Here is a 24,835-nt window from a genome sequence, read left to right on the forward strand (position 1 = left end):
GTATGGTAAAATCAATGAGGAATACAAAATGCGTAATGCTTTCCTGTCCAAAATATATCTAACCCTTGCCACTTACTTACCACTGTGACAGCGAGTGCCTGTCCACCCGGTCGGGCACTCACACTGGTAAGGCGCCACGCAGCGGCCTCCGTTCAGGCACGGCAGGATGCAGATCGCTGTTATGAAAGGAGGTGCAAATAGGAAGTCACTGAAGGGCATCAGTCCCCACCTTCTTTTGGTTCAGTGTTCAAACTGAAACTGTGACCACAGGTTTGAGAGATGCATCGTTTTCTGGTACAGAACAAGTGATGGGTCTTAATTGTGTGAAGCGTGTAGTCACTGCCAGAGTTACATCTTAAAGTTTGTTTGCAGGTGGAAAGTACAATAATGTTCTGTAAAGGAAAAAAAATTCTCAACTTTGATTTTTTCTTTCTTAATTTGTCACTTAAACATCCGAAAATTACAACAAAACTAAACAATTCTTTCATTAAAAAACTGCTGCTGATGAACTTCACTATCTGACAAATCGTTTAAGCACTATGATAATGTACGAAGTTTTAGAAATTTAATTTTAAAGCCAACCTTTTACAACTTACAATAAAAATACATTTAATACTGTTGACTTGGGCTACTGTTTGAGTTTTCTCTCTGCACTGCTAGATGGTTGCTATCATCTAAAGTAAGAAGCTGAAAGCAACAGCAATAATTATGCTTGTGGCATTTTAAGTTAGTGACACATGTCAAAACATTTATAGACTACATGTTTTACAAGCTCTCTCATGGTCTCCCTCAAATTTTGGGTCATTTTAATCGATTAAGTACCTAGCTAACTAAGCTATCTACAATAACGGAACAGATTTAGTTTGCAAAGCTATACAAACCATTAACAGCAGAAATTTACTGATAAATCCCACTGTTCCCCACAGAAAACAATGGATTTGAATCGGTTGTTTGACGGTACATGAATCACATGACCTGCTCCTGTTTGTGACCTCTCAGTGTTGCAACTCTTCTATCTTAAGGCCCCAATTTAACCTGTGTATTTAAAGGCATTTTGGTCAAACTGAAAATGACAGCAGTTTCTAATCATGTGCTTGTTTTCTGATGATTCTTGGACTTTGCTCCTTTAACTTGGGTGATGAGTTAGCAAAAGACAAAATGTCTATAAATTGACAGTATTTTGTTGAAGCAGAGAGAATAAAATTTGACAACAACCTTTGGTTCCATTATCCCTGCCCCTCCTTGTGCTAAATCCTGCTTAGCAAGCTGGCTGGATTCCTGTGAGTAAATACTTTATTGTTTGAGTTGCTGTCTATGTCCTGGGTGTTACTATAGTGACACTATCAACAGAGTTCACCCAATGATTAGTGATGAATAAATACTTACGCTCCTCACAAAGCCGGCCCATCCAGCCCTCGGGACAGGCGCAAGTGTTGGGCCGCTGACACACACCTCCGTTCTGACACTGCAGCCAACACACAGCTGACACACACAAGACAAGAGCATATCAAATTAATATGAGACAATAAGATATGAATTCACATTATACAGAAACAGAAAAGCAAGATATTAAAAGATGCAGTCCCCTTCCAGTTCTTGGCACACTCAAGGTTAAAATCCTCTGAGCAAACTCAAAACACGTCTCTATGGACAGTGCACAAACTCAGCAGCTGTTGAGAAAAGACTAGCCTGGATCCAGCCCTTGTTTTTATATGGAAAACAGTGGCCATTTGAATTTCATGCTGTGTGGGATCAGTAGTTGTTTCTGTCTCTTTAAATGTGCAGCAGAAGAAGAAGCTCATGAATATAGAGGTCACCCTCTGATTTGAGAGAGTGGCAGCAGACAGGTGGGGAATGTCGATTACACTTGTTTCGTGTGCAAACTACAGCTCTTTTCTTAAACTTTGGTCATTATACAGTACAATTTATGACTTGTGCTCTGTCTTGTGAAACTAATTCTCAACCCATCTAGTCTTCTACACAATGTATCGTCAACCTGCACTGCACGCTGGTCACCTGTGACTGCTGAAGCTCCACTTTGACAACTGAAACAATGCATGTTTTAGATAGGTGAATTTTTATCGATCCAAATCATATTGGATGTGCATTAGAAAAATCACCAACCAATACAACTGTGCCTAAAATGAAATGCACATGTCTAAGGGTAGATTTTTCCTTTAATGGGTCTGGATCCAGGCCACAGAAAATACTCATACACGAGGCACATGCCACAACAAAGAGCTAAGAGTGCAGAGAGAGGCATCAGTAACTGCAGAGCAGGAGGGAAGAGGTTCTGTGGTGAAGCTACTCTTTCTGACCAGAGAAAAGTGAACACTCCCCTTCAGTACAAGGTAGCAGTAGCAGTCCAAGAAAGAAGGAAAAAGCTCAGAAGCAGCAGGGCATCACATGTGAGAGGCACAGCCAGCTGAGGCAGGAAGTGTCCCGGGAAGGGACAGAGTCCCTTCTGTGTTCTCTCTACCTCTGCATGTGGGAGGCGGCGTCCAGGTGCCGTTCTCCAGACACCTGCTCCTTCCAACGCCCTCCATGGCGTAGCCACCATAACACGAGTATACCGCCACGTCCCCAAACTGGAACACCGCCCCCCGCACAACCCCATTGGCCACGTGGAGGGGGGGGCCACAGGACACCCCTGTACAACAGCCCAAAGGGAATGACCCAGGAGTTACTCACTACCACTGATTAGTGTCCATCTAAATGTGCTGCTGCATGTTTCATCTCACAACTTGTGATTTACTAAATGGGCTCAACAGCTGAGAAACATTTTACTCTCCTGTTTAGGAACATTAAAAAGTTCCAAGTGTTCTGAATAAAATAAACCTTACATTCAGTACAGGAGTGGCTCCTTACATTAAAAGTCTGCTGAGACTGTCAATCTTTGCTCATTTTCCCCATCCAAAAGAGGGCTCTTGTGTTTGTTGTCATCATTTGTTTCCACTTTGTGTGCAACTCATGCACCAACAATTCAGGAAGCAACTTTCTAGCCAACACTTAACAGGAGCCCTGCTTTGCAGCAATACAAACAACCTTAAAAAAATGGCTGGGCTGAACTGTCAGAGTCAAGAAACTCTGAACTATTATAGCTTCACAAAACTGTCATGTTCTGCAGAATTACTCTATTGTATTACAGATTTTTGTTATTCTGTGTATTCAATTCTATTTTATGTGTATAGCACCAAATCACAACAACAATCATCTCAGGGCACTTTACATAGTAAGGCCTTAAAGTATTATAGAGAAAAACCCAACAAATCCCCCTTAAGCAAGCACTTGGCGACTATCCCCCATCTATACATACAAAATACAACTATGCAATTAAGCAACGGCGAGAGAAATCTGTGTAGATTAAATGAGAACAGGTGTGTTTTCTGTAGCCCTCTTTATCCCTGAACACAGTGAACTTCATGCAAAATATCCAGATGTGTCAGACAGTTCAGCTGTGTGGCCTGACTGAGAATTTCCCTTAGGACACAAACAGGACTAAAAGGATCACAGTGAACATGCACATAGGTGAATAAACTCCATGCAAATAGAAACGCTGAGCCAAGGTGACACATGCACCATTGTGTTACATATTCAGGACAATTGCATGTAAGAAAGATCAGAGCGTTTTCTGACAAAGGTTGTCATAGAAGCTGCAGACCTGCCCCTAATTAGTCCAGTGTTTGATGCAGCCTCATTTGTTTCGATGAAAGCTCAACAAGAGACAACAGAGAGGGCACTCGAGCTCACAGGCACATTAAAGCAGACAGCCATGCAAGTGTAGAGTGACGCACAAGACAAAGTGAGCATGCAGAGGCGTGCCATACCAAATGCATCGTTTTCACTTGATTTGCTCATTAATTCAGCCTAATTAATTCAGATTACCTGGTGCAAAATCAGATTTTTTACACAAACACTTAACATTGTTAACATTGCAATAATCAAAAAATGTGGCTATGAATAAATTGCGACAAACACACTGAGGCAGGATATTTTACAGAGCAATAAACATTGATCAATAATAAATTAGGGATGATACTTTTTAATTTATAAATGACAACTTTAAATAAAACAAACATGGCAAAACACTTGAAACTGAATTAGGAAGAGTGAAGGTAATTTATATACAAAACGTGTGTTGGTTTAACGATACACAGTATATCAGCAGTTGCTGTGAATCTCCCACTTTGACTGGACAACACTTGTTCATTATTAACATCAGAATGGGAAATCCTCATGATTTTAGTTTGAAAGTCCTGGAAATCTATCTCTTATTTTCCCCTGAGCTACATGTAAGTGACACTGTGACTTTACACAAACATTTTAAACATATTCAGCACAATTTTCATCTGTATGAGCCACTCTTGAAGAATTACTGAATCACAGGACCTGACCTAAGAACCGATGGTAACATTTACAGCTGAAAACTTTGGTGTGTCGTTTCAAAACGAGACGTTTATCTCACTAACGTTTCCTGCTTTAGCAAATCCCGAGCCTGGATAATACATCTTTAAAACCTACTTTCACACACAGAGCTGATGGGGCTCCAGATCTGGTCCTGTCTGCAGGTGATGATGCCGCTGCCTTTCACCTGTTGGCCTTTGGGACACGTGATGCGGACTGACTGACCGACATGAAACTCCCGCTGGGATCCGTTCCCAATGGCGTCCTCCTTCCAGCCTGGAGGAGCTGGGCACAACTTAGCTGTGAGGAACACAAATGGTGCATTATTTTTTTTTAGAGTAATTATCCAGCAGACACTTTGTCTGTTAGCAACACAAAAGAACAGTTTCTTAGATGTTTACCACCTGATATGTAGCTAACATGGCTGATGTCATGATTTGCATCGGAGATCATTTGAAAACATACATGTATGTGGAGAGTATAAACTGAAAGTGAGAGTATAAACTATGTAAACTGTAACAAGGTTTATGTTAAATGTTAAAGAAAAGCAGTACAGTTTCATAACTCTCACTCTTTAATTTGCCTAAAAATTATCAAGCAGTTATGAGCAAATCCTCACGTTTGAGAATCTGGATACAGAATAATTTACATTAAATGTTTTAATCACTCGACTAATTGATTACTCAACACTGAAACACAGCTCTAGGTTACACAATTTCTATGTTGACTGCACATAACATACAGTATCTAATTCCTGATTTGTCATATTATATAATCTTGCTGCATATGACTGTTTCTCAGATGAGAGCACTAAGTTCTGCTTTCATTTTGACAGCTAACCTTTAGCTAGGCGACCCACGTGTGTGACAATGTTTAACCTCCCTGTAAAATGAACTAATATCCTGAGGTAAGAATGAAAAAACCTCGGACTCTCCGGCCTCTTGTCACAGTCTGTGTTGTGAGACAGATGAACAAATTGATGTTGCAAAGAACTGTGAGTGGGCTGTTGACTTGGAGTGTGTGGTCTGTGTGTTGTAAGCTGTTGTGACAGGGATCATGTTGACATGTTGTAAGGAAAGCAATATAACAGGAAGCCTGATAGACTAAATGAGGAAGGTAGTGAATCATTAACCCATTTTTATTACATCAGTTAAACTTCCACTATATTTTGCCTGCATGTAACTGTGTGTTTGTGTGAGACATTTCTCACGTTGGCAGGTGGGGAAAGTGGAGCTCCAGGTGCTGCGCCCCATGCACACCACCAGAGGATCTCCCACCAGGGTGTAGCCTTTATCACACTGAAACTCCAGAGCGCGCCCAGTGTTCAGGTTGTGTTCTTGTACTTTGCCGTGCAGCATCTGTTTCGGGCTGTTGCAGCCTCTGGCCACTGAGATGAAAGGAAACGATAAGAGGTTTTTATGTTTTTATTGCAGCTCAAATGGTTTCCAGCTTTATCTAAAGTAAATTTCCTTCTACATCACAGAACCTTTTCTTTTCCTGGGAACGGCACATTGGGCGTTCTAAACACTGGCTTTCATGTACTAGATACAGGTAGAACTGTCAGTAAATGAGCTCCATTCTTTCCTAGTCATGTTTCATACCTTCACATGTAGGAGCTGGCAGACTCCATGTGCCATTAGCCAGACAGGTGAGTGTCTTTGGGCCGATCAGTTGCAGCCCAACATTACATGCATAGCTGGCATTGTGAAGATAAGTATCTCCTGTCATCTGGACCTGTGCATGTTTTACTGTGGGAGGAGGCCCACAGGACTGTGCTGAGGAGACAAGACAATCAAACATGTCAAAGGTCAAGGTTGATCAAAATGTTTTATTTGTTGAGAGTGGGACATTAAGGAGGACATTTTTAATTGAAATTGTATTGGTGTACAGTATTGTATCTTCCCAGTCTGCCCCGTACTGCATGTACTCTAACCTACCAACACAAGCTGGCTGGGTGCCAGTCCATGTGCTGTCTCCCTGGCAGGTCTGAATGGAGTCTCCCTGTGACAAAGAGAACAAAAGGTAACACTAAAAAAAGAACATCAGATCTAAATCTTGCGCTATATTTTGCAGGACATTCATCAGCTCTGTATATATATGTGTGTGTGTGTGTGTGTGTGTGTAGCAATAGCAAGCAACATGAACGTACATATATGAACCTTTTGTTTCCTTTGTGTCTTCAGAGAATTAAAATGCACTCATTACAGCGAGTGTTCAAACTGAGGAGGCTCATATATCAGTGGATGTGAGTATGTCAGAATGACTCAGCTCCTTCTGTTTGCTCTGTAACTATACACTCTTATTGATCACCAAGGAGAAATCATGTGACTTTCTGAAATCTGATTGTTATCCATTAGCTCAGTGTAGACAGCCTGTTGTTTAAATGCAGGAGGATCAGAGACAAGACCGAATTTCTGAAGGCACTACCATACACTAATTACATCTTTTTGGGACCCAGAAAACTTGGAAAAGGGAGATTAAACACTGAACTCAGTTACACAACAAAACAAACTAAATTAGATTTGGTTTTTCAGTGTTTTTGCTTGTTATTTTGATGTTGTTTTTTATGTATGTTTTAAGGTGAGGGCCTGATGAGCACCGGTACCTTCATGTCAAAGCCAGGCAGGCACGAGTACATGACAAAATCTCCATAGTTGTAGCTGTCCCCTTCAGTGATCCCGTGAAGAATAGGAGGGGGTTTCTCACACACCACCAGCTCACAAGAAGCGGTCGAGATGCTTGGAGCCCAGCTTCCGCCCAGCTTATCACACACCACAAAAGACCAGACAGGATAAATTATTCATGGCTTCTTATTGACATGTTCAGTGAAGAAACAGGAGAGAGATCTGCAAAGTTTTAGAGAGAAATTTCTTCCTGGGTCTATGGATTACAGTAATGAGTCAAACCTTTCATATCTGTACTTATCTAAATCTCTCACCAATGCATCATTGTCAAAAAAGCTAAATTTAAAAAACAATGTAAATCAAGTCATAAAATCTGTGCATGCGTATCATCGCCTACAACATCTTGTCTGTGATTAATTATTATTAAAGCAGATTATTCATTTAGAGACTTGGACAAATCTTTACCCAACACATTTCTTACCTGACACTCTGCCTGCACTGGTCCCTGCAGGTAGAAGCCGGGAGGGCAGGAGAGAGTAATAGTGCCTCCAACAGCGGTAAGCTCCTTCCCACTGATTACCAGGTGGGGCATGGACAGGTTGGTGGGTATCGGGCAGGCTGAGGGGCGGCAGCGAATACTGTGTTTGGACCATGTGGCATCACTCTGGCAGGACAGAGAAGCTGTCTGTGTGGCTTGTTCGTACCCATCATCACACCTGGACAACAAGATGTAGAAAGCACAAGGATACAAAGTGCAAACCGACAAACAAACATGTCTATTAATGGCAGAAATGATGTCTTTATTCAGAAATCAAAGCTGTCTGACATATTTCTAAAAATGGTGACACACAGCAGGTTTATACCTAATGTTAATTTGGCTAGTTTCACCTGATCCCACACACTTACTGGGACTTTTTTTGTTGCAACAATTATTGGCAATGAAACACATCTGCATAATTAAATGAACAACTCAAAAGGCAGTGTGGTTGCTAATATGTCAGAAATGCCATTAAATAAGTTTTCACAACAAACTAAAGTATTTACCTATATGTGATTTGATTTGGGAAGGTGAAGGTGTCTCCCACCACCTGAGAGTGGGCTACATCTGGAGGTTTACCACAGCTCACAGGCTCACAGCTGATCTTGGGTTCCCCCCACCTGCCGTCTCTTCCACAGGAGAGGTGTGGGTACCCCTTTTGCAGGTAGCCGGGCCGACACCTGTATATAACTGTGTCTGGGAAGGTGGCACTGCCGCCCTGCAAGACAGCGTTTGGAACTGTAGGCGGGGCGACACTGCACCTCCCTCGGCCACACACAGGCACCCCAGGGCTCCACACCCCTCCCCTTTCACACACTGCCTCAGGGGGACCTAGCAGCTTGTAGCCGTCGTTACACTGGAAACGCACTCGTTCCCCACAGGAGCGGTCGCGGCTATGAACCTCACCGAATCGCAGCACAGGGAGAGCACAGACGCAGGGCTGGCACTGAGGCACGGTGCCCACCCAGAGGCCTTGAGCAGAGCATCGCAGGATGGGATTCCCAACCACCTCATAGCCATCAAAGCAGACATACTCCACCATGTCATCGTAGTTGAAGCTGGAGCCGTTCAGGAAGCCATGACTGATGTCTTCAGGTGGATCACAACTGATGATATCACAACGAGGTGCAGGTTTGTCCCACAGTCCATCTGACTGACAAACACGTGTGGAGTCTCCATTAAGGGTGTATCCCTCATCACATTCATACTTTACCTTGCTGTTGAAGCCAAAGTCTGACCCCAGCACATGCCCGTTGGGTAATGGTGAGGGTTTCCCACAGCGGGCAGGCACACAGGTAGGAGACTCATGGCTCCAGGTGCCATCAGCCTGGCAAACAATGACAGATTTCCCATGTAAGAGGAAACCAGGCTGACAGCTCAGTTCTATCTCACTATTGTAAGTGTACTCCTCTCCTTTAAAAGTAATGTCAGTGGGAACTTTGGGAAGGCCACAAGAGACTGGTTCACACTGTGGCTTCTGGCCATTCCACTTTCCATCTGCCTGGCAGGCGATAGTGTCACTACCCTTTAGGACAAATCCAGGACCACACTCATAGTGCAAGACCGCAGGATACACAAAAGCACGACCATGAGTTGTGCCATTAGGTATGTCCCCTGGGTCACCACAGGAAACAGGCCGACAAACTGGGGCCTCATTGGTCCACAGTCGACCTGATACACACTGCCTCACAGGGTCTCCCTCAAGCTCATATCCTTCCTCACAAGTATACCTGACCATACTACCGAGGGAGGTATCATTCACATTCACCCAGCCATGCTCTGGATTGGGTGGTGTCTCACATTCTGCTGGGACACAAGATGGGGCTGTTCCATTCCACCCCCCGTCCTCCTGACACACTAATCTGGTGGGGCTTGTGAGGTCATAACCTCTGTGGCAAAGGTACTCAATCAGTGTTCCATGAAAGAAGCTCAAGTCCATAGGTGAGGATAATGTTCCAGAAGCTGTAATAGAGTCGCCCCCATGCTCCGTTACTCTGACATAATCCCCAAAGTCAATGTGAGGAGGCAGACCGCAGTCCGAGAGCACACAGACAGGAATGGCACCAGACCAGCCAAACTCCTCACAGGTCAGATGGTCCTGGCCTACTAGCTGGAAACCAGGAAAACAGCTATAGAAAATAGTCACACCAAAACTGTGATCCTGGCCCTCTACAAAACCATTTTCAATGGGTTGAGGTGGGGTGCAGGATATCTGCGCACAAACAGGTGGCTCAACATCCCACTCCCCACTGGGCAAGCACTTCAGCATCTCTGGTCCTTGAAGACGGTAACCATGACGACAGGAGAAAGTGGCACTGTGACCAAACTGGAGTTTTGTATAGACCACTTTTCCATGAGCTATCTGTTTAGGGATGGAGCATTCAATTGGGCGACAAGAAGGTACCTCTCCAATCCAGAGTCCCTTCTCTCCACAGAGGACAGTAGAGTTGCCTACTAGGTTATATCCAGTCCTACAGCTGTACAGTGCCTTGCTGAGGTACATCAGTCCCTGGACATCAATGATACCATTAGAAATGTCGACAGGCTGAGGGCATTCAACTGGGATACACTCTGGGTAAGGACTGCTCCACTGCCCGCTGGCTAGACAGGACACAGAGCCTTCTTTTTTTAATGTGAAGCCATCCATGCATGTGTAGGTCACCACTGAGCTGAAAGGGAACAGGGCAGAGGGCAAGGAAGGGCCACCAAACGACACTTCAGGCAGTGGGCCGCAAAACACCTGCTTACACACTGGGAAGGTGTCGTTCCACTCTTGGGACTGGGTGCAGCGGAGGATCCGAGCGCCCTCAAGGATGTAGCCATCCTCACAGGATAGTTCCACTGTTCCAGATTCAGAGTCCAGGCCCTTGAGGACCAGATGATTCTCTTCCAGCGGTGGCTCTGGACACCGCACCGGTGAGCAGCGTGGACGCTTTGTCTTATCCCACCTTCCAAATTTCAGACAGGTCCAGATGGCATCCCCAACCAGCTCGTAACCCTCATCACAGATGTACTCAATTTTTCGGCCCACCTGGAACTCAGAGCCCCGGTATTGTCCGTGGACAATGTTGGGAGGAGGGTCACAGGTCAAAAGAACACAGCTGGGGGGGTTGCTATTGGACCACTGGCGGTTGGCCTGGCAAACTCGATCTGGACGACCATGCAGTTTGTAGCCTGCACTACAAGCATATGTCACCTTGCTATTGAAGGTAAATCGGCCTCTGACCTGTGGAGGGCAAAATGAGAGATACATCATTTAAACATATTTCCATGAAAGAACAAATTGCTTGTTTGCTACTGGAAACTTAATTCTTGATATACGGTGAATTGTATGTTTACTTGTAAACAAACTATACACAACCGACCTGCCTGAAGGACTCTCTCGGTTACACTAGTTTAGCAGAACTGAATATTGTCTCCGTTTGTACAATGGTACTGCAATAAATTCTGGCCATCACTTCAGACATAACTGCTAGAAAATACATAAACAACTTCAATGTTTGTTTTTAGTTTTAAATTATAGTTTGTTTGCAGCTAACAATTTAGAATGAAAGCAGTTTTGTACATTTGTAAAAGGATAATATGGAATTAACACAAAGCCATAATAAACAGGGAAAGGGCATCTCTGGAAGACAGATAAGGTTGTTTTCTTTTTTGTTTGTTTGTTTTATATCATAAAAAGGATTTGTGTGTTAATTCTGGGGTTTTGATTAACCTGGATATATCCATTCTTGAGTGCAGGAGGTTGTGGGCAGGACACAGGTTCACAGGTAGGTAGAGCTCCTCCCCATTCTCCGTTGGCCTTGCAGGTTCTCCTCTTCTCCCCTCGGATCAGGAAGCCTTTGTCGCAGCTGTATGCCACCACAGCTCCGAAACTGTAGTTTGTTCCGCTCACATAGCCCCGGTCAATGCTCTCAGGGGTGGAGCACCTGACTGGTACACAGCTGATATCATAGGGTGAAGGCTCCCACTCTCCACCCATCAGACACCTCAGTGTGGCTGTGGTGTTGAGCATGAAGCCCTCCTCACATTTATAGCTCACTTCAGTACTGCTGGCATATTTGGGTTTGTTGACCGAATCTAAAATTGCATGGGGGAGGTCAGGTGGACGTAGACAGAAGTTTGCTATGCAGTGAGGGGCCTCCATGCCATCAGGAGGCGCCCACACACCCTGAGCATTACACACCATCTTAGAGTTGTTGCTAGCCGTGTATCCATCAGTGCAGTAGTAATTAGCAGTGTCTCCAAACAGCTGGTGGCTTTCGAAGGGCTCAGCATGGTCAATGGCAGGAGGGGGTCCACAGGAGCGGGGGACGCACTGAGCAGAGCTGTCACTCCACTGGCCATTGGGCAGACATTCTCTGGTCTCTGGACCAATCAGAGTGTAGCTGCAGACAGAGGAACACAAAAAAAATTAAGGGCAAATGAGGTTGCACAACAATGTTCCCACTGCAAAGACAAACTCACTAAGTTCTGCTATTTGCTGACAGATTACAACTTAACTAGCTCTATCTAAGTGGTTAAAGAGAAAAGGCTGTTACACCACTTTAATCTGACAAAGATTAAATCATGTATGTAGCTTTGCTCAGTCAAAGTGGTGCAGCCATTGAGCTACTTATCAAACTTACTTTTATGTACATAGATGTTAAAGTTTTCAAGTGTTTTGATACAGCATGTACACAGTACTGTGCAAACATTTTAGGCACTTCTAATCTTTCGATTCCTATTCATCACATGACACCATCAGGGAAACCTCTGATTTCGTCCCAAAATCATTCTGCTGCATGACAACACACAGACAGAATCATAAATAACTATTTGTTCAGAGACATGAAAAGCAAGGAGTCCTGGAACAGATGGTCTGGCTCCACAGAGCACTGATCTCATCATCGTGGAATCAGGCTGGGACTACAGGAAGACAACAGACTCTGAGAGAACCTAAATCCACAGAAGAACTGTGGCAACCTCTCCAAGGTGTTTGAAACAACAAACCCGCAAAGTACATTGAAAAAATGCACACAAGTGTACTGATGTTGTTTTAAAGGCAAAAGGGTGATTATACCAAATACTGATTTTTTTTTTTTGTTTACTGTTCCTTAATGTTCATTGATAGATGAAAGCTATTCATGCCATTATTTTGTCAAAGGCATATAATAAACTATAGTAAAACTCCTTAGTTTTAACATGTTTAATTTTCAATCAAGTAAACTTCAACCACATTTACCCTTCTTTGCAGACATAGTGCACCTTGTGTCCCAGTTCATAGCTATCTCCTCTGGTCACGGCATCTCTCAGGGCTGGAGGCTCGCTGCACAGGATGCTCACACAGCGGGCAGTAGGCCTACTCCACTCCCCTGTCGCTTCACACACACCTTCCATGGAGCCCTGTGGTCTTCACACCAACATATTACTTAGTTTATACACTCACACTACTACAATTACAGTGCCACAGAGATTTATAGATAATGACTTATGAAAATGAATCAAAAGTTGATAACATCGTAAGAGTCTGTAATGTCACCGGAGATTGCAGCTGCCTTGTGGTGTCATTAATCAGATTTACTTGGAGTATAAGCTCAAATTATTTTAAATTATTTAAAAGTTTAAAATAATTCAAACTTAATTTAAGAGAAATTGGGTGGGTAATGCACATTCTAAAACTCACTGATGCTTAAAACACAGCTGAGATTTTCAGGGCTTGTAGCAGTTGAACATCATGTGGTTTTATAGTAAAAAATAACATTTATTCACTAAGACAACCTCAGAAGAGATGGAGAACAGTGTAGCTGGTGTCATTTATCCATACCTGTATCCCTCAGCACAGGTATATGTCACAGTGGAGAGGTAGTATGTGTTAGTGCTGAGGGTGTAGTAGGCATTCTCCACTGTTGGAGGCCCCCCGCAGGTCACTGGGTGACAGGCAGGTGGTATCCCGCTCCACCTCAGACTGGAGAGACACTGGAACTCGTAGGGTATCTGAGGCAGGAAGCCCTTCATACAGCTGAGGTGGATGAAAACAGAGCAAGATACAAATATTAGCAAGAAACACTATGCTTCTCCTTCCTACTGTCATTATTACAACATGGTGTTGCAGGGGATGCAAATGATACCTGAAAGTCACCTTGCTTCCATAGGTGAAGTTGTTCCCCTTCATGATGGAGTTCTCAGGAACAACTGGTGTCGGGCAGGGGAGGGCTACAGGGCACCAGCACTGACATGATTAGAAACTGCTGTTTTCTAACGGGTAACATTTGACTAAATGCAAGTGGGGACACCTTTATTTCCAATGTTAAAAAAAAATACACATTTCTATGAGGAAAGACAAGTTTACAGGTGCCTGTACAGGTGTCACTGTTTAGATTCTGGCAAAGGACTAATGCCCCATCAGACTTCACACTGCCTACAAGCCTACAAATGTGCAGAAGAGGTGCAACTGAGAAGGGGAGAATGAATTAAAGGGCACTAAGTACTGCACCACCATGAAGTTGAGAACTCCCTACATTTCCTGCATTGTAAGCTTGTCTAGTAAATACATCAACCATCACCACATACCTGGCTCACACCAGTGACTCACCCAGCTACACACCCATCACCTCATACTCTCAATGTGCAGACAACAATGTTGTGTATGGATTTGTGTTTACTTTTTGTGCTGCTGAAAAACCGCAGGGGTGTAGCCATAATGAACCATAATGCTCTCTAAGGTAAAACATAAATTATTTAACTCCTGTTATCTTTGCCTGTAACACACAGAGAAACTGTAAAAATGTGATTTTAACCTTTTCAATTTTGGCAAAGAACATCATGCAGTCGCTTTACATATTTCTGATAACAGAGTTTCACTTTTATCTACCATCACTTCACATTCAGAATGACAATCAACAGCCAGTATGGCCTGAATGTAACAGGCTGTCTGAGAGATAATCTTAGACATAGTCAGACAGACACTATGAAGAAGAATGTGGCTTAAAGCTGAGATGGACATGCTGCTGTGGTCAGACCTTTCAGCCCGCTGCACAGTGGAAAACAAAAAGTGCTGCATTTATAATCACCCCTTCACAGCACAGAGGGATCAGGCATATTGCATATAGTGTCTGTGGGCATGTTGTGGTGGAAAACTAATGCTGAACTATATATCTCATGCTGCTTAATCAAACAAAGTAAAGTGCTACCCTCAGACAGTTACCTGAGGAGCACAAAGCAATAAGGAGCAGTACACTTTGAGCTGCTGGGAACTGAACGACAAAGAAAGTGACTACAGTTAGTATGGGGTATGGTATAAAGATCAGAGACACAAAGGAGGGTGTGCACTGTGGTAAGAGCTGCTCTTGCTATGTATGTGAGATGCTTAAGCATTATTAAAATGTTACAATACTGCAAAGAGTTGACTCTGAATCCTTTACTTTATAGTCTGGATCAGATTTCTCAATGTATATCTGTGTCTGTATATGTGTATCAGTTAAAAGGCTGTATTTTCATTTGTGTGTTACTTAGATCCTACTGGCCCCAAAACGCTTTGCTTCGAAAACTCATCACACAGAGCAAGGAGCAGTTTATTGGCCATACTGTACTGGGAATAAATCTCAATTCAGTGTATGTATGTTATTTAAGGGACGTTAGCTATGTTGACTCCTGACCTCTGCAGTATGGGACAGGATTATCCCAAACTCCTGTCTCCAGGCAGTGCAGTCGAGACGAGCCAATCAGCTCATAGCCATGCTCGCAGCCAAACACAACCTCGCTGCCCATCAGAAAGTTGCTGCCTTCTCTGTGACCAAACTCTGGTGACCCGGGGTTCACACACTTCACTGGCTCTGGTGGGAACATAATAAAATGGCTTGTGTATGGACAGTTCAAATGGTTCCCAAAGTGATTTTATTAGCAAAAACTCATATATCAAGATAATAGTTACAATCAAAAAACTATATATCTACATTAAAATGCTTGTAAGTCCTCGTACCTGTACAGTTTTTGCCATCTCCACTGTACGGGTGAATACAGGTGCAGGTGTAGGAGCCATCTGTGTTCTGACAGCTGGCGTGAGCATCACAGTCAGATCCTAGAGCACACTCATCCACATCTGATCACACACAGACAGATGTACAACACAATATGGTCTCTATACTCTACATATTACTGATATAAAAGCAATGTGACCTGTGTTTATGGCTTGTGGTTATGACAAAGTACCGAGACAGGCTGGCGGATTTCCTCCCCATTTGCCACTGTTGGAGCAGTGCACCTTGGCGTCTCCCAGAAGATAAAAGCCAGCATTACACTGATAGACCACAGAGCTGCCAGCATGAAAGTCTGCCCCCTGAAACAAGCCATTTTCCAGAGAACGGGGAGGTCCACAGGACACCTCTGTAACACACACAGAGGAAAATTATCAAGGATCTCACTACTCAAGGATTTCTACCTGCATCAATCAATGAATGAACCATGTCCTCTCAAATTAAAACAATCAATAAAGACTTGTATAACTAAGCATGAAAAGCCTATTTTGAGTAAAAATTTTGCAACACCTTCGTTCTTTAAAAAAAAAAAACGTATAAAAAAGCTGAACTTCAAATCAGCCAGAGACTAGCAAAAAAAAAACACACAAGGTATGACTGCTGGTAATATGCATTGCAAATCAGACTGCATTTATTTGCCTTACGTTCACAACTGGGCAAGGGGTGGCTCCACTCTCCTTTATTTTGACACTGCAGCACCGGCTCCCCCACCAGGTAGAAACCAGGATCACAGGACAGCTGGACCTGAGCACCAGGACTCACCTCCACAGTGGAGACATGCAGGTGCAGCACTGCGTTCTCCAGCTTGGGGCAGTCTGGAGAAACAGAAATGGTGGAGCTTTATTCCAGAGCACTGCAGAAATCTAGCTAAGCATTTTAAGGTCATCATTCAAGGTAATACACTGCCTTACTTGCACAGAAAATGCTGTTGAGGTTAACTTTGACTCGACCCACCGCTCCGTTGAGAAAGTCTGGCCAGGCAAGGACATTGCCCCGGTGGCTCACGTGGGAGGCTGGACAGTTGCTGGCCAGAACCTTAATCTACAGTATGGTCAGAAAAAAAAATATATTCACATAATTAATCCAGTTTTATGTCAGAATTACATGCTAAATTACCTAGTGTCAAAAAGGTGTGCTATCCTACAGACTAAACACCAGTGACTCAGTCCATATATCTAAATACTTCTGTGAAATTCTGCATGAGAGTTATTATTTAAACACCTCAGATGCAAACCCTGACTGTTTACCTGCTGTGGTGTGAGAACACGATCCCAGATGTTGAGTTGGCTGATAGAGCCAACAAAGGATTCAACGGGGTTGAAGCCCTCACCCCTCTGGTCCTGATCCTGACCTAATACTAGCGCCCCACCACCTAAAGGTGAAAGGTCAGAGTTTAACCACAACTCACTGAGAAATTATTCTCCTCATCCACTGAGTGACTGTTCATATTAGAAGCATGAGATACTGTAGATTTATTCTGAAACAAAGATACCCAACACTGCTTTACTGAAGCAATTTGCTCATTACTTGATACTGAAAACACGCAACCAGGCCGAGGATAGCACTACACCTGGGATAGCGGTGCCAACTGACAGGCCTTTGCCTCCATCTGAAGGTTTTCCATTGATGTAGATCCTCCAGTCGCCATCCCAGCTCCTCCAGGACACCCCGATGTGGTACCAGTGGCCCGTGTTCACTGCTGGGCAGTCAGTGATCCGCTCCTTGCCGTTCACATACAGCACCCACCTGTAAAGAGGAAGAAGACGGGAAGAAAAAAATACAATGCAATAAAGCAATAGGAGAGCTAGATAAAGCATAAAAAATACACATATTAAAGAGGGACGCAGGAGAACGATCACATACACCCTGTCACACGTGTATGTCAATTTATATTCTTTTGATTCTCTGTATATCACTGAGTTGTCACTGCCCTCCACAGCATAGGAAACAGGTGTGCCATAGTTGTTCGTGTCCAGTGACCTCATCCAGAAAGTGCAGGTGATCTCTGTCAGCGCCGGCATCACTCCATCCATCATTACATAGCCATGGATACCCGACACTTCAAAGTCCAGGTTGAAGGCAGAGGACATCTCTGATAGGACAGACAAACAGGGACAAAACCATTTCTTTAACTATCTTTCTAAACTTGCTCTCCTTCAAACTTTATCCACTTCTATCCAACTGCTATTTTTTAAATTAATTATACTGAATGTGTAAATGAGATTATACTGCATCTTTTAGTAATAACACGTTTAATGTGTTTTATGAGAAAAGGCCAAAAAGCAAAAATAAAAGTGCTTCACTGTTTCCCTTCAGATGAATGGGAATGAAGTCATGCCCTAGATTTGCATTACTGAAAATATAAAGTGGCAATTTGATAACATTTATATTAGTTATCTCTTCCTGTGTATTCCTCCTATGGAGCTGCCATGGTGATGTGTCATCTGTCCCATAGTACCTGTCTCACACCTGGTTCCATTGAACCCAGGGAGGCAGCGGCAGGTGTAGGACCCCAGACCGTCCAGGCAGCTGGCCCCATTCACACAGGGGTTGGGATCGCACTCGTCCACGTCCACCTCACACAACTGGCCCCGGTATCCCTCCACACACTGACATCTGGGAGAGGCACAGCAGACACACCATGTGACACACAAGAACAACAACAACACTGTATTTCATTGCTAGTGGAAGCTGGTTTACCTATATTGTTATTCACATCAATTGAATCACTTAGATGGCTACTCCATATACAACACAAATCTTAAAGGTTTTACTGGTAAACAAGACAGTAATATGTGAAATATCTGAAAACGGTGTGTAAAGTGTGCATTATTCCTCTGTCAGATCAGTCATTTTCAGCTATAGATCATGTGTTTAAAAAAGCAGTAGACCTATGTATTTGTGTTAAGTAACTATTTAGAGGTCCTAATACATCAGAAACTGTATGGCTCAACTGAACGAGGCTGATTCTTTCCATCAGAATCTCTATTACCTGAAATTATTAACAGCGTCCAGGCACGAGCCCCCATTCAGACAGGGGGTGCTGTAGCATTCATCAATGTTGATCTCACAGCGGTCCCCTGAGAAGCCCACGGGACAATTACAGGTGTAACCTCCTGTGAGGTCCTCACACACACCTCCGTTTAGACAGGGGTTGGAAAGGCACTCGTTTATTTCCAGCTCACAACGAGATCCTGCAGAAGTGTGAGGAAAAAAGTATATCGTTTACACCAGCAGTTTTTACATGTTCTTCTGGAGAAGAAAGGCTGTACAGTTATACACTGCATGTCTCCTGTGCAGTATGCACATTGTGCTAAACTGTTGCCCTAACTGTCTGGTGAGGAAACTACTAAACTAATATCCAGAATAAAGACGTAAAACAGTCATGTCATCTAACCTGTGAAGCCGTCGGCACAACTGCAGGTGAACTTATTGACCTCATCCACACACACGCCTTCATTCAGACAGGGGGAGGAGAGACACTCATTCACCTCTGCCTCACATAAAGAGCCTGAGACAATAGGGGACAAAAGTAAAGAGTCAAACAAAGATGGATGATGAGCTCAACATGTACTGTATACCTTTTATACTCTAGACCTTTGTGTACCCACTGCTAAGAATGCCCATACCTAAAAATCCGGCCTTGCACTGACACTCGTAGTCTCCCATGCCGTCTTTACACAGGCCTCCATTCTGGCAGGGAGTAGAGTCACACTCGTCTATATCAATCTCACACTTTGCACCTGAGGGAGAAATATCAGAGGTTGTATCAAATACAAAGTCACAGCAACACAACTGTGGTGAAGATGAGAAGTTGTTATAAAACACCGGGTAAATCTCTGACTGGTGGTTTACCTGTGAACCCAGGCATGCAGGTGCAGACGTATCCTGCCCCGACCTCCTCACACGTCCCTTTATTCTGACAGGGATTCAGGAAACACTCATGGAAAACCTGCAGGAACAGCAAACTGGATAATTTGTTCAAACACAAGAAAACCCTGCTTCACACACTCAGAGGTTTTGCTCAGTTTTTTTTAAACACTGTAACTATGCTGCAGTTTTTATTGTCATTTTTCAAGGCTTTTCAGACATTAAAGGGTTATAAATGATAAAATCTTTAGGTAAAAACTAACCTGACTGCTGGCTTGGTAGTCCTCACTGACCTCCACCTCTGGAGCTGCAGTTACACTCTCCTCCTTTGGAAGAAAACTTGATCCAAAACCTGACAATGACACCCAGACAAAATACAGACAATGTAAGCAAAGACAAGACAAACATAAGGATTTTCCCCTCTGCCAGCAAAAAGGCACACAGTTGTTATCCAGCTGAATAAAAGCCTGTATTCTTATTGAAAACTGGCAGCATCTCCTAACCACTGTTCATTCTGTACTTCAGGCATGCAGTGTTATTCATCTCCATTCTGCTACAGAGCAAACAAAGTCATACAGTCTTATGCAAAAGTTTAGGCACCCCTTGATAAATAACAGATTTTGGTGATTTTTTATTTGAACAGATGTTAACACAGTTTCTCTTGGAAATGGAAAAAATGCACAATATTTTCAGCAAACAGTGATGCATAGTTACTTCTTATGCCATAAATTGAACAAAAATAAAAAATAAAAACATTATTATGGCATGGTGCAAAAGTTTGGGCACCCTAAGAGTTCCAGAGTCTCAAAGTCTCTCACAAGGTATCAGACCTTAATCAGCTCGTTAGATCTGATGCACAGCAACAGCTGTCATTGGTAAATGCCAATTTCAAAGCTGTACAAATACTTTGACTCTTCAAACCTTGTGCACACACTTGTGGACACCCAGCAACCATGGGTTCCTCTAAGCAGCTGTGTAAGACCCTGAAAATGAAAGTTATTGACGCCCACAATGCAGGAGAAGGCTACAAGAAGATAGCAAAGCGTTGTCAGCTTGCAGTTTCCACAGTAAGAAATGTAATTAAGAGATGGCAGATCAGGGGAACTGTGGAGGTCAAGATGAGATCTGGAAGACCAAGAAAACTCTCGGACAGAACTGCTCGTATGCTGGTCAGAAAGACAAATCAAAACCCCCATTTGACTGCAAAAAACCTGCAGGAAGATTTAGCAGACTCAGGAGTGGTGGTGCACCGTTCCACTGTGCAGCGATGCTTGCACAGACAAGGCCTTCATGGAAGAGTCAGCAGAAGAAAACCTTATCTGCGTCCCCATCATAAAATCCAACGTCTGAAGTATGCAACAGGACATCTACAGAAGCCCGATGCGTTTTGGAAACAAGTGCTGTGGACTGATGAAGTTAAAATAGAACTCTTTGGACACAATCAGCAAAGGCATGTTTGGAGAAAAAAAGGAGCAGCATTTCATGAAAAGAACACCTTGCCAACTATTAAGCATGGGGGTGGATCTATCATGCTCTGGGGTTGTGTTGCAGCCAGTGGCACAGGAAACATTGCACGGGTGGAGGGAAGAATGGATTCCACTAAATACCAGCAAATTCTGGAAGCAAACATCACACCATCTGTAAAAAAGCTGAAGCTGAAAAGAGGATGGCTTCTACAACAGGACAATGATCCTAAACATACCTCGAAATCCACTATGGAATACCTCAAGAGACGCAGGCTGAAGGTTTTGGAATGGCCATCACAGTCCCCTGATTTAAACATCATTGAAAATTTGTGGGTAGATCTTAAAAGAGCTGTGCATGCAAGACGACCAAAGAATATTACAGAACTAGAAGCCTTTTGCAAGGAAGAATGGGAGAAGATCCCAAGTACAAGAATTGAAAGACTTTTAGCTGGCTATGAAAAGCGTTTGCAAGCTGTGATATCTGCCAGAGGAGGTGTTACTAAGTACTGATTGTGTAGGGTGCCCAAACTTTTGCACCATGCCATAATAATGTTTTTATTTTTTATTTTTGTTCAATTTATGGCATAAGAAGTAACTATGCATCACTGTTTGCAGAAAATATTGTGCATTTTTTCCATTTCCAAGAGAAACTGTGTTAACATCTGTTCAAATAAAAAATCACCAAAATCTGTTATGTATCAAGGGGTGCCTAAACTTTTGCATAAGACTGTAAACACCAAACGGCAGACAGGCAGTGGACCTTATTCACTAACATGCGCATAGAAATGTTCTTACCTTGTGCACAAAATAAGTGCAGGAGACATTACCATCATATTCATGACACCAGCCAATTTTGTTCTTTCTATTGTGTGTATGTTAGTGTAAATCAGAATCATTCTAAAATGACAGGCGCATTCCAGTGGTTTTCAAGTAGCCTGCTGCCATGCCCCCATTTCTCTATATACTTATAAACTAGAACAGTTTTTTAAATTTAATTTATTTCAATTAAAACTGTGATTAATCAGAATGACAGGGCATTAATTTCATGTTTATTTAATATGCTACATTTGGTCAATGCATTAGTAAATTAATCATTATAGCCTTAAATTATATTAATCAATTATATTAGCTATTAAAACCTTTTTAATTAATATAGTTTCAGTTAAAATGTGTTTGCATTTTTTAGCCAGCCAGGCCTTCATCATTTGTTCATACACATGGGGTGAGGCAGTATTAAATTTGTTCACAGAGTATGAACAAATTAAGGTAAGAAAATATTGATACAGAATATTGAATAAAATTGTGCATAAATTGTTTGTATACACGGTTTCAGCACAGAATTGTGTGTACACACTGTTTGTGGACGAGGCTTGGTGCTAGCAGCTAACTGGTGAACATACTCAAGCAGTTCGTAGATTAAGAATCAGATATTTTGGAGTTGGTGGAGACCAAAAACAGAGCTAAAAGAAAGTACTGTATATATTGGACCTGATGACCAGACACGTGACTCCAAATGGCAATAATGCTCTGTAACTGCTGGGTGTGTAAATAAGCAACTGCTTGCTGACAGGTTCACAAATTCAACTTAAAAGGTGAAGATATGTCAATATTGAGTCCCCAGGCAGTGAAAAAGGCCATTATTGCAGATTTAAAGCTACAGTAATGAGGGCAGCAAAATGAGAAAGGTGATGCTCATATTTTTGAATGAGAATTAGTTTGTCATTGGACTCTGAAGTTCTCCTTACAGCTGGGCTTTTAGCATCCTTCACTGTTTTCATTCTATAGTCCACAACTTTGCTGTTTTGGTTCACTCTGAGCACTGTCATCAGTGATGTTATTGGACACGACACCCTATTTTTAATAAAGAATGGAAAATGGTTTGGAAATCACAGGCACAATTGTTTGTGTTGCAGCAGTCACAGGTAAATTGCCTTTTGTTGCAATAATCACAATGATCACATTGACATGTTGAGGCCCATATGTATTTAGTCTGTTTAGCCAGTTTTTTTTTTATTACATATCAAATAAGACAAAATAAGATGGTACAGTTTTGAATCATTTAAGGTTGTAGTGATATGGTACAGGGGTGTACTGAGTTTTGTTATATACTATATGTTCAGCTGCCTCCAGCTAATGTTCACTGTGCAGCTGTAACTATGAAGAGATTGAAAAGTGCACTTATGCTCTCTAGGCTGCAGGACTTACAGTACAGCACAGCAAATGAACTTAGCTGTAAACCTTTACTGCCATGCCTTCTCTGTGCTTACTTTTGTAGTAAATGTAATTTCAAGTCTTACTACCAATTTCATTATTTCACTCGTAATGAGAGTTGTTTAAATGAAGGACATTTCCATCAGCAGTCCCCAAGCTGAATAAGATGACCAGTAAAAGTTGAACAACTGCAGTGATCCATGCTATGAATTCAAGATGGTTAACACTAATTTAGGATACCTGTGTTTCGGCCTGTTCTTTTGCATTTGAATAAATAATCTCTTTGTGCTTCCTTGTCTTCTTTCCTTTTCTCATTATCTCACTATCAGAGGCACTCTCATTTCAGCCTGGGTACATTAATCATTCTTGAGGCCTCAGCTGGTTTCTGAGATTTAATCATTCAAAGAGGAATGGAATAAATATATTGGTGTTCTAATTTGATACTGTATGTGCAGATTAGATAACGGACACCCTGTGGTGAGAATCCAGACCAACCATTCTCAGCCATCCATCTATGTACCCGATGACTGGGGCCATGGCTGGAATGGAAGCAGCTGTTTTCATCCTTCTACCTATTATAATGGCTACATACAGTAGTTAAGAGGGACAATAGAATGAGATTTTGTGAGATCTCATTCTCTATCCAATAACCAGTGTAGTCTCTGTGCATGTGATTTATGCAAAACCTGAGGGAATGTTGTCCTCCTGCAAGGGGCTCATCTGCTTCATTCTAAACAAGAGATGAAGAAGATTATTTTCATTTTCCCCTTAATCCCATGCAGTAATCAATTTTCCAGCTGGACTGAACTGTCACAACACAGATCAAACACCACACAACTGAAGTGATGGCAGCAGGTTTTCACATAAACAGGGCGACAGACACAAACCAGGCCACATATTTTGCTCTCTGCTGACTTCAGTTAACACAAGTCATTGGTGCTTCCAACTCAACACAGCAGAATGGTGAAAACAGAACTCAGCTCTGTGTAATAAAATTATAGTTCAACTCGTAAACTGTAATTTTATTTTGACACTATTCTGGCACAAAGTTGACATTTCTCATTTGAATAATGTGCAATGTTTTATTTTAATAAAGCTGCACATTAATTGTGCACACAGATGAAGACAGTTTTCACTGAAGCTTTATAGTCATTAAATAATGTCCTGATATTGTTCATCCCCAGTTTCCCCCAACAGCAGCTCTGTGAATGACTTATGAAACAAATGACATTACAGTAAATGTAATCTAAACATAACTGTCACTAAAAATAATCTTATTGTTACAACCAGACAATAGCAAATGGGTCTTCAGCCTGCGGTCACCACCAGGGAGACATTAAGGGTTTCTAGGTAGGCCTCAAACATTCATTTCATTATTATTTTGGCACTGCAGGAAAGAGAATTTGTACAAACAACATTTATGAGCAGAGGCTTTATTTCTATACCAGTTCAAACAGAAAAACAAAGATATTCTTGTATCCCCAAACACAAAACACAATCAAACTGGGGGGGCTAATTACACTGTGTGTGCATTTTTGTCAGTTTGACATAGAAGACTATGTGTTTGTCTACAGTGTGTGACACTTACTGGAGCAGTGCTGTATGCTGGTGGCTCCAGTGACAGTGGTGGTTCCATAAAATGGACAGGAGAGGCAGTAGGAGCGGCCATGTTCAGGCTGGTAGTAATCTCTTGGACAGGGGTAACAA

General features: G+C 42.6%; 1 protein-coding gene across 1 annotated transcript in view; it reads right to left on the reverse strand.

Moving 5' to 3' along the window:
- The window catches only part of svep1 (sushi, von Willebrand factor type A, EGF and pentraxin domain containing 1), an 82,808-nt gene that overhangs the window by 3,562 nt on the left and 54,411 nt on the right, over window positions 1-24,835 (reverse strand). Inside the window, exons 19-47 of the mRNA XM_020624589.1 lie at window positions 24,717-24,833; window positions 19,715-19,803; window positions 19,437-19,533; window positions 19,211-19,324; window positions 18,979-19,092; window positions 18,574-18,775; window positions 18,040-18,197; window positions 17,476-17,673; window positions 17,152-17,328; window positions 16,829-16,953; window positions 16,493-16,622; window positions 16,226-16,396; window positions 15,757-15,930; window positions 15,527-15,646; window positions 15,204-15,380; window positions 13,677-13,761; window positions 13,373-13,567; window positions 12,791-12,958; window positions 11,282-11,954; window positions 8,073-10,792; window positions 7,510-7,744; window positions 7,010-7,165; window positions 6,342-6,405; window positions 6,006-6,179; window positions 5,615-5,791; window positions 4,522-4,704; window positions 2,480-2,650; window positions 1,387-1,482; window positions 81-176 (exon numbers count right to left, since the gene is read on the reverse strand). Coding sequence (XP_020480245.1) covers window positions 81-176; window positions 1,387-1,482; window positions 2,480-2,650; window positions 4,522-4,704; window positions 5,615-5,791; window positions 6,006-6,179; window positions 6,342-6,405; window positions 7,010-7,165; window positions 7,510-7,744; window positions 8,073-10,792; window positions 11,282-11,954; window positions 12,791-12,958; window positions 13,373-13,567; window positions 13,677-13,761; window positions 15,204-15,380; window positions 15,527-15,646; window positions 15,757-15,930; window positions 16,226-16,396; window positions 16,493-16,622; window positions 16,829-16,953; window positions 17,152-17,328; window positions 17,476-17,673; window positions 18,040-18,197; window positions 18,574-18,775; window positions 18,979-19,092; window positions 19,211-19,324; window positions 19,437-19,533; window positions 19,715-19,803; window positions 24,717-24,833 — 7,356 coding nt within the window. The remainder of the gene's footprint in view (window positions 1-80; window positions 177-1,386; window positions 1,483-2,479; window positions 2,651-4,521; window positions 4,705-5,614; window positions 5,792-6,005; window positions 6,180-6,341; window positions 6,406-7,009; window positions 7,166-7,509; window positions 7,745-8,072; window positions 10,793-11,281; window positions 11,955-12,790; window positions 12,959-13,372; window positions 13,568-13,676; window positions 13,762-15,203; window positions 15,381-15,526; window positions 15,647-15,756; window positions 15,931-16,225; window positions 16,397-16,492; window positions 16,623-16,828; window positions 16,954-17,151; window positions 17,329-17,475; window positions 17,674-18,039; window positions 18,198-18,573; window positions 18,776-18,978; window positions 19,093-19,210; window positions 19,325-19,436; window positions 19,534-19,714; window positions 19,804-24,716; window positions 24,834-24,835) is intronic.

Source organism: Monopterus albus, unplaced genomic scaffold, assembly GCF_001952655.1.
Source record: "Monopterus albus unplaced genomic scaffold, M_albus_1.0 scaffold333.1, whole genome shotgun sequence".
NCBI classification, from domain to species: domain Eukaryota; kingdom Metazoa; phylum Chordata; class Actinopteri; order Synbranchiformes; family Synbranchidae; genus Monopterus; species Monopterus albus.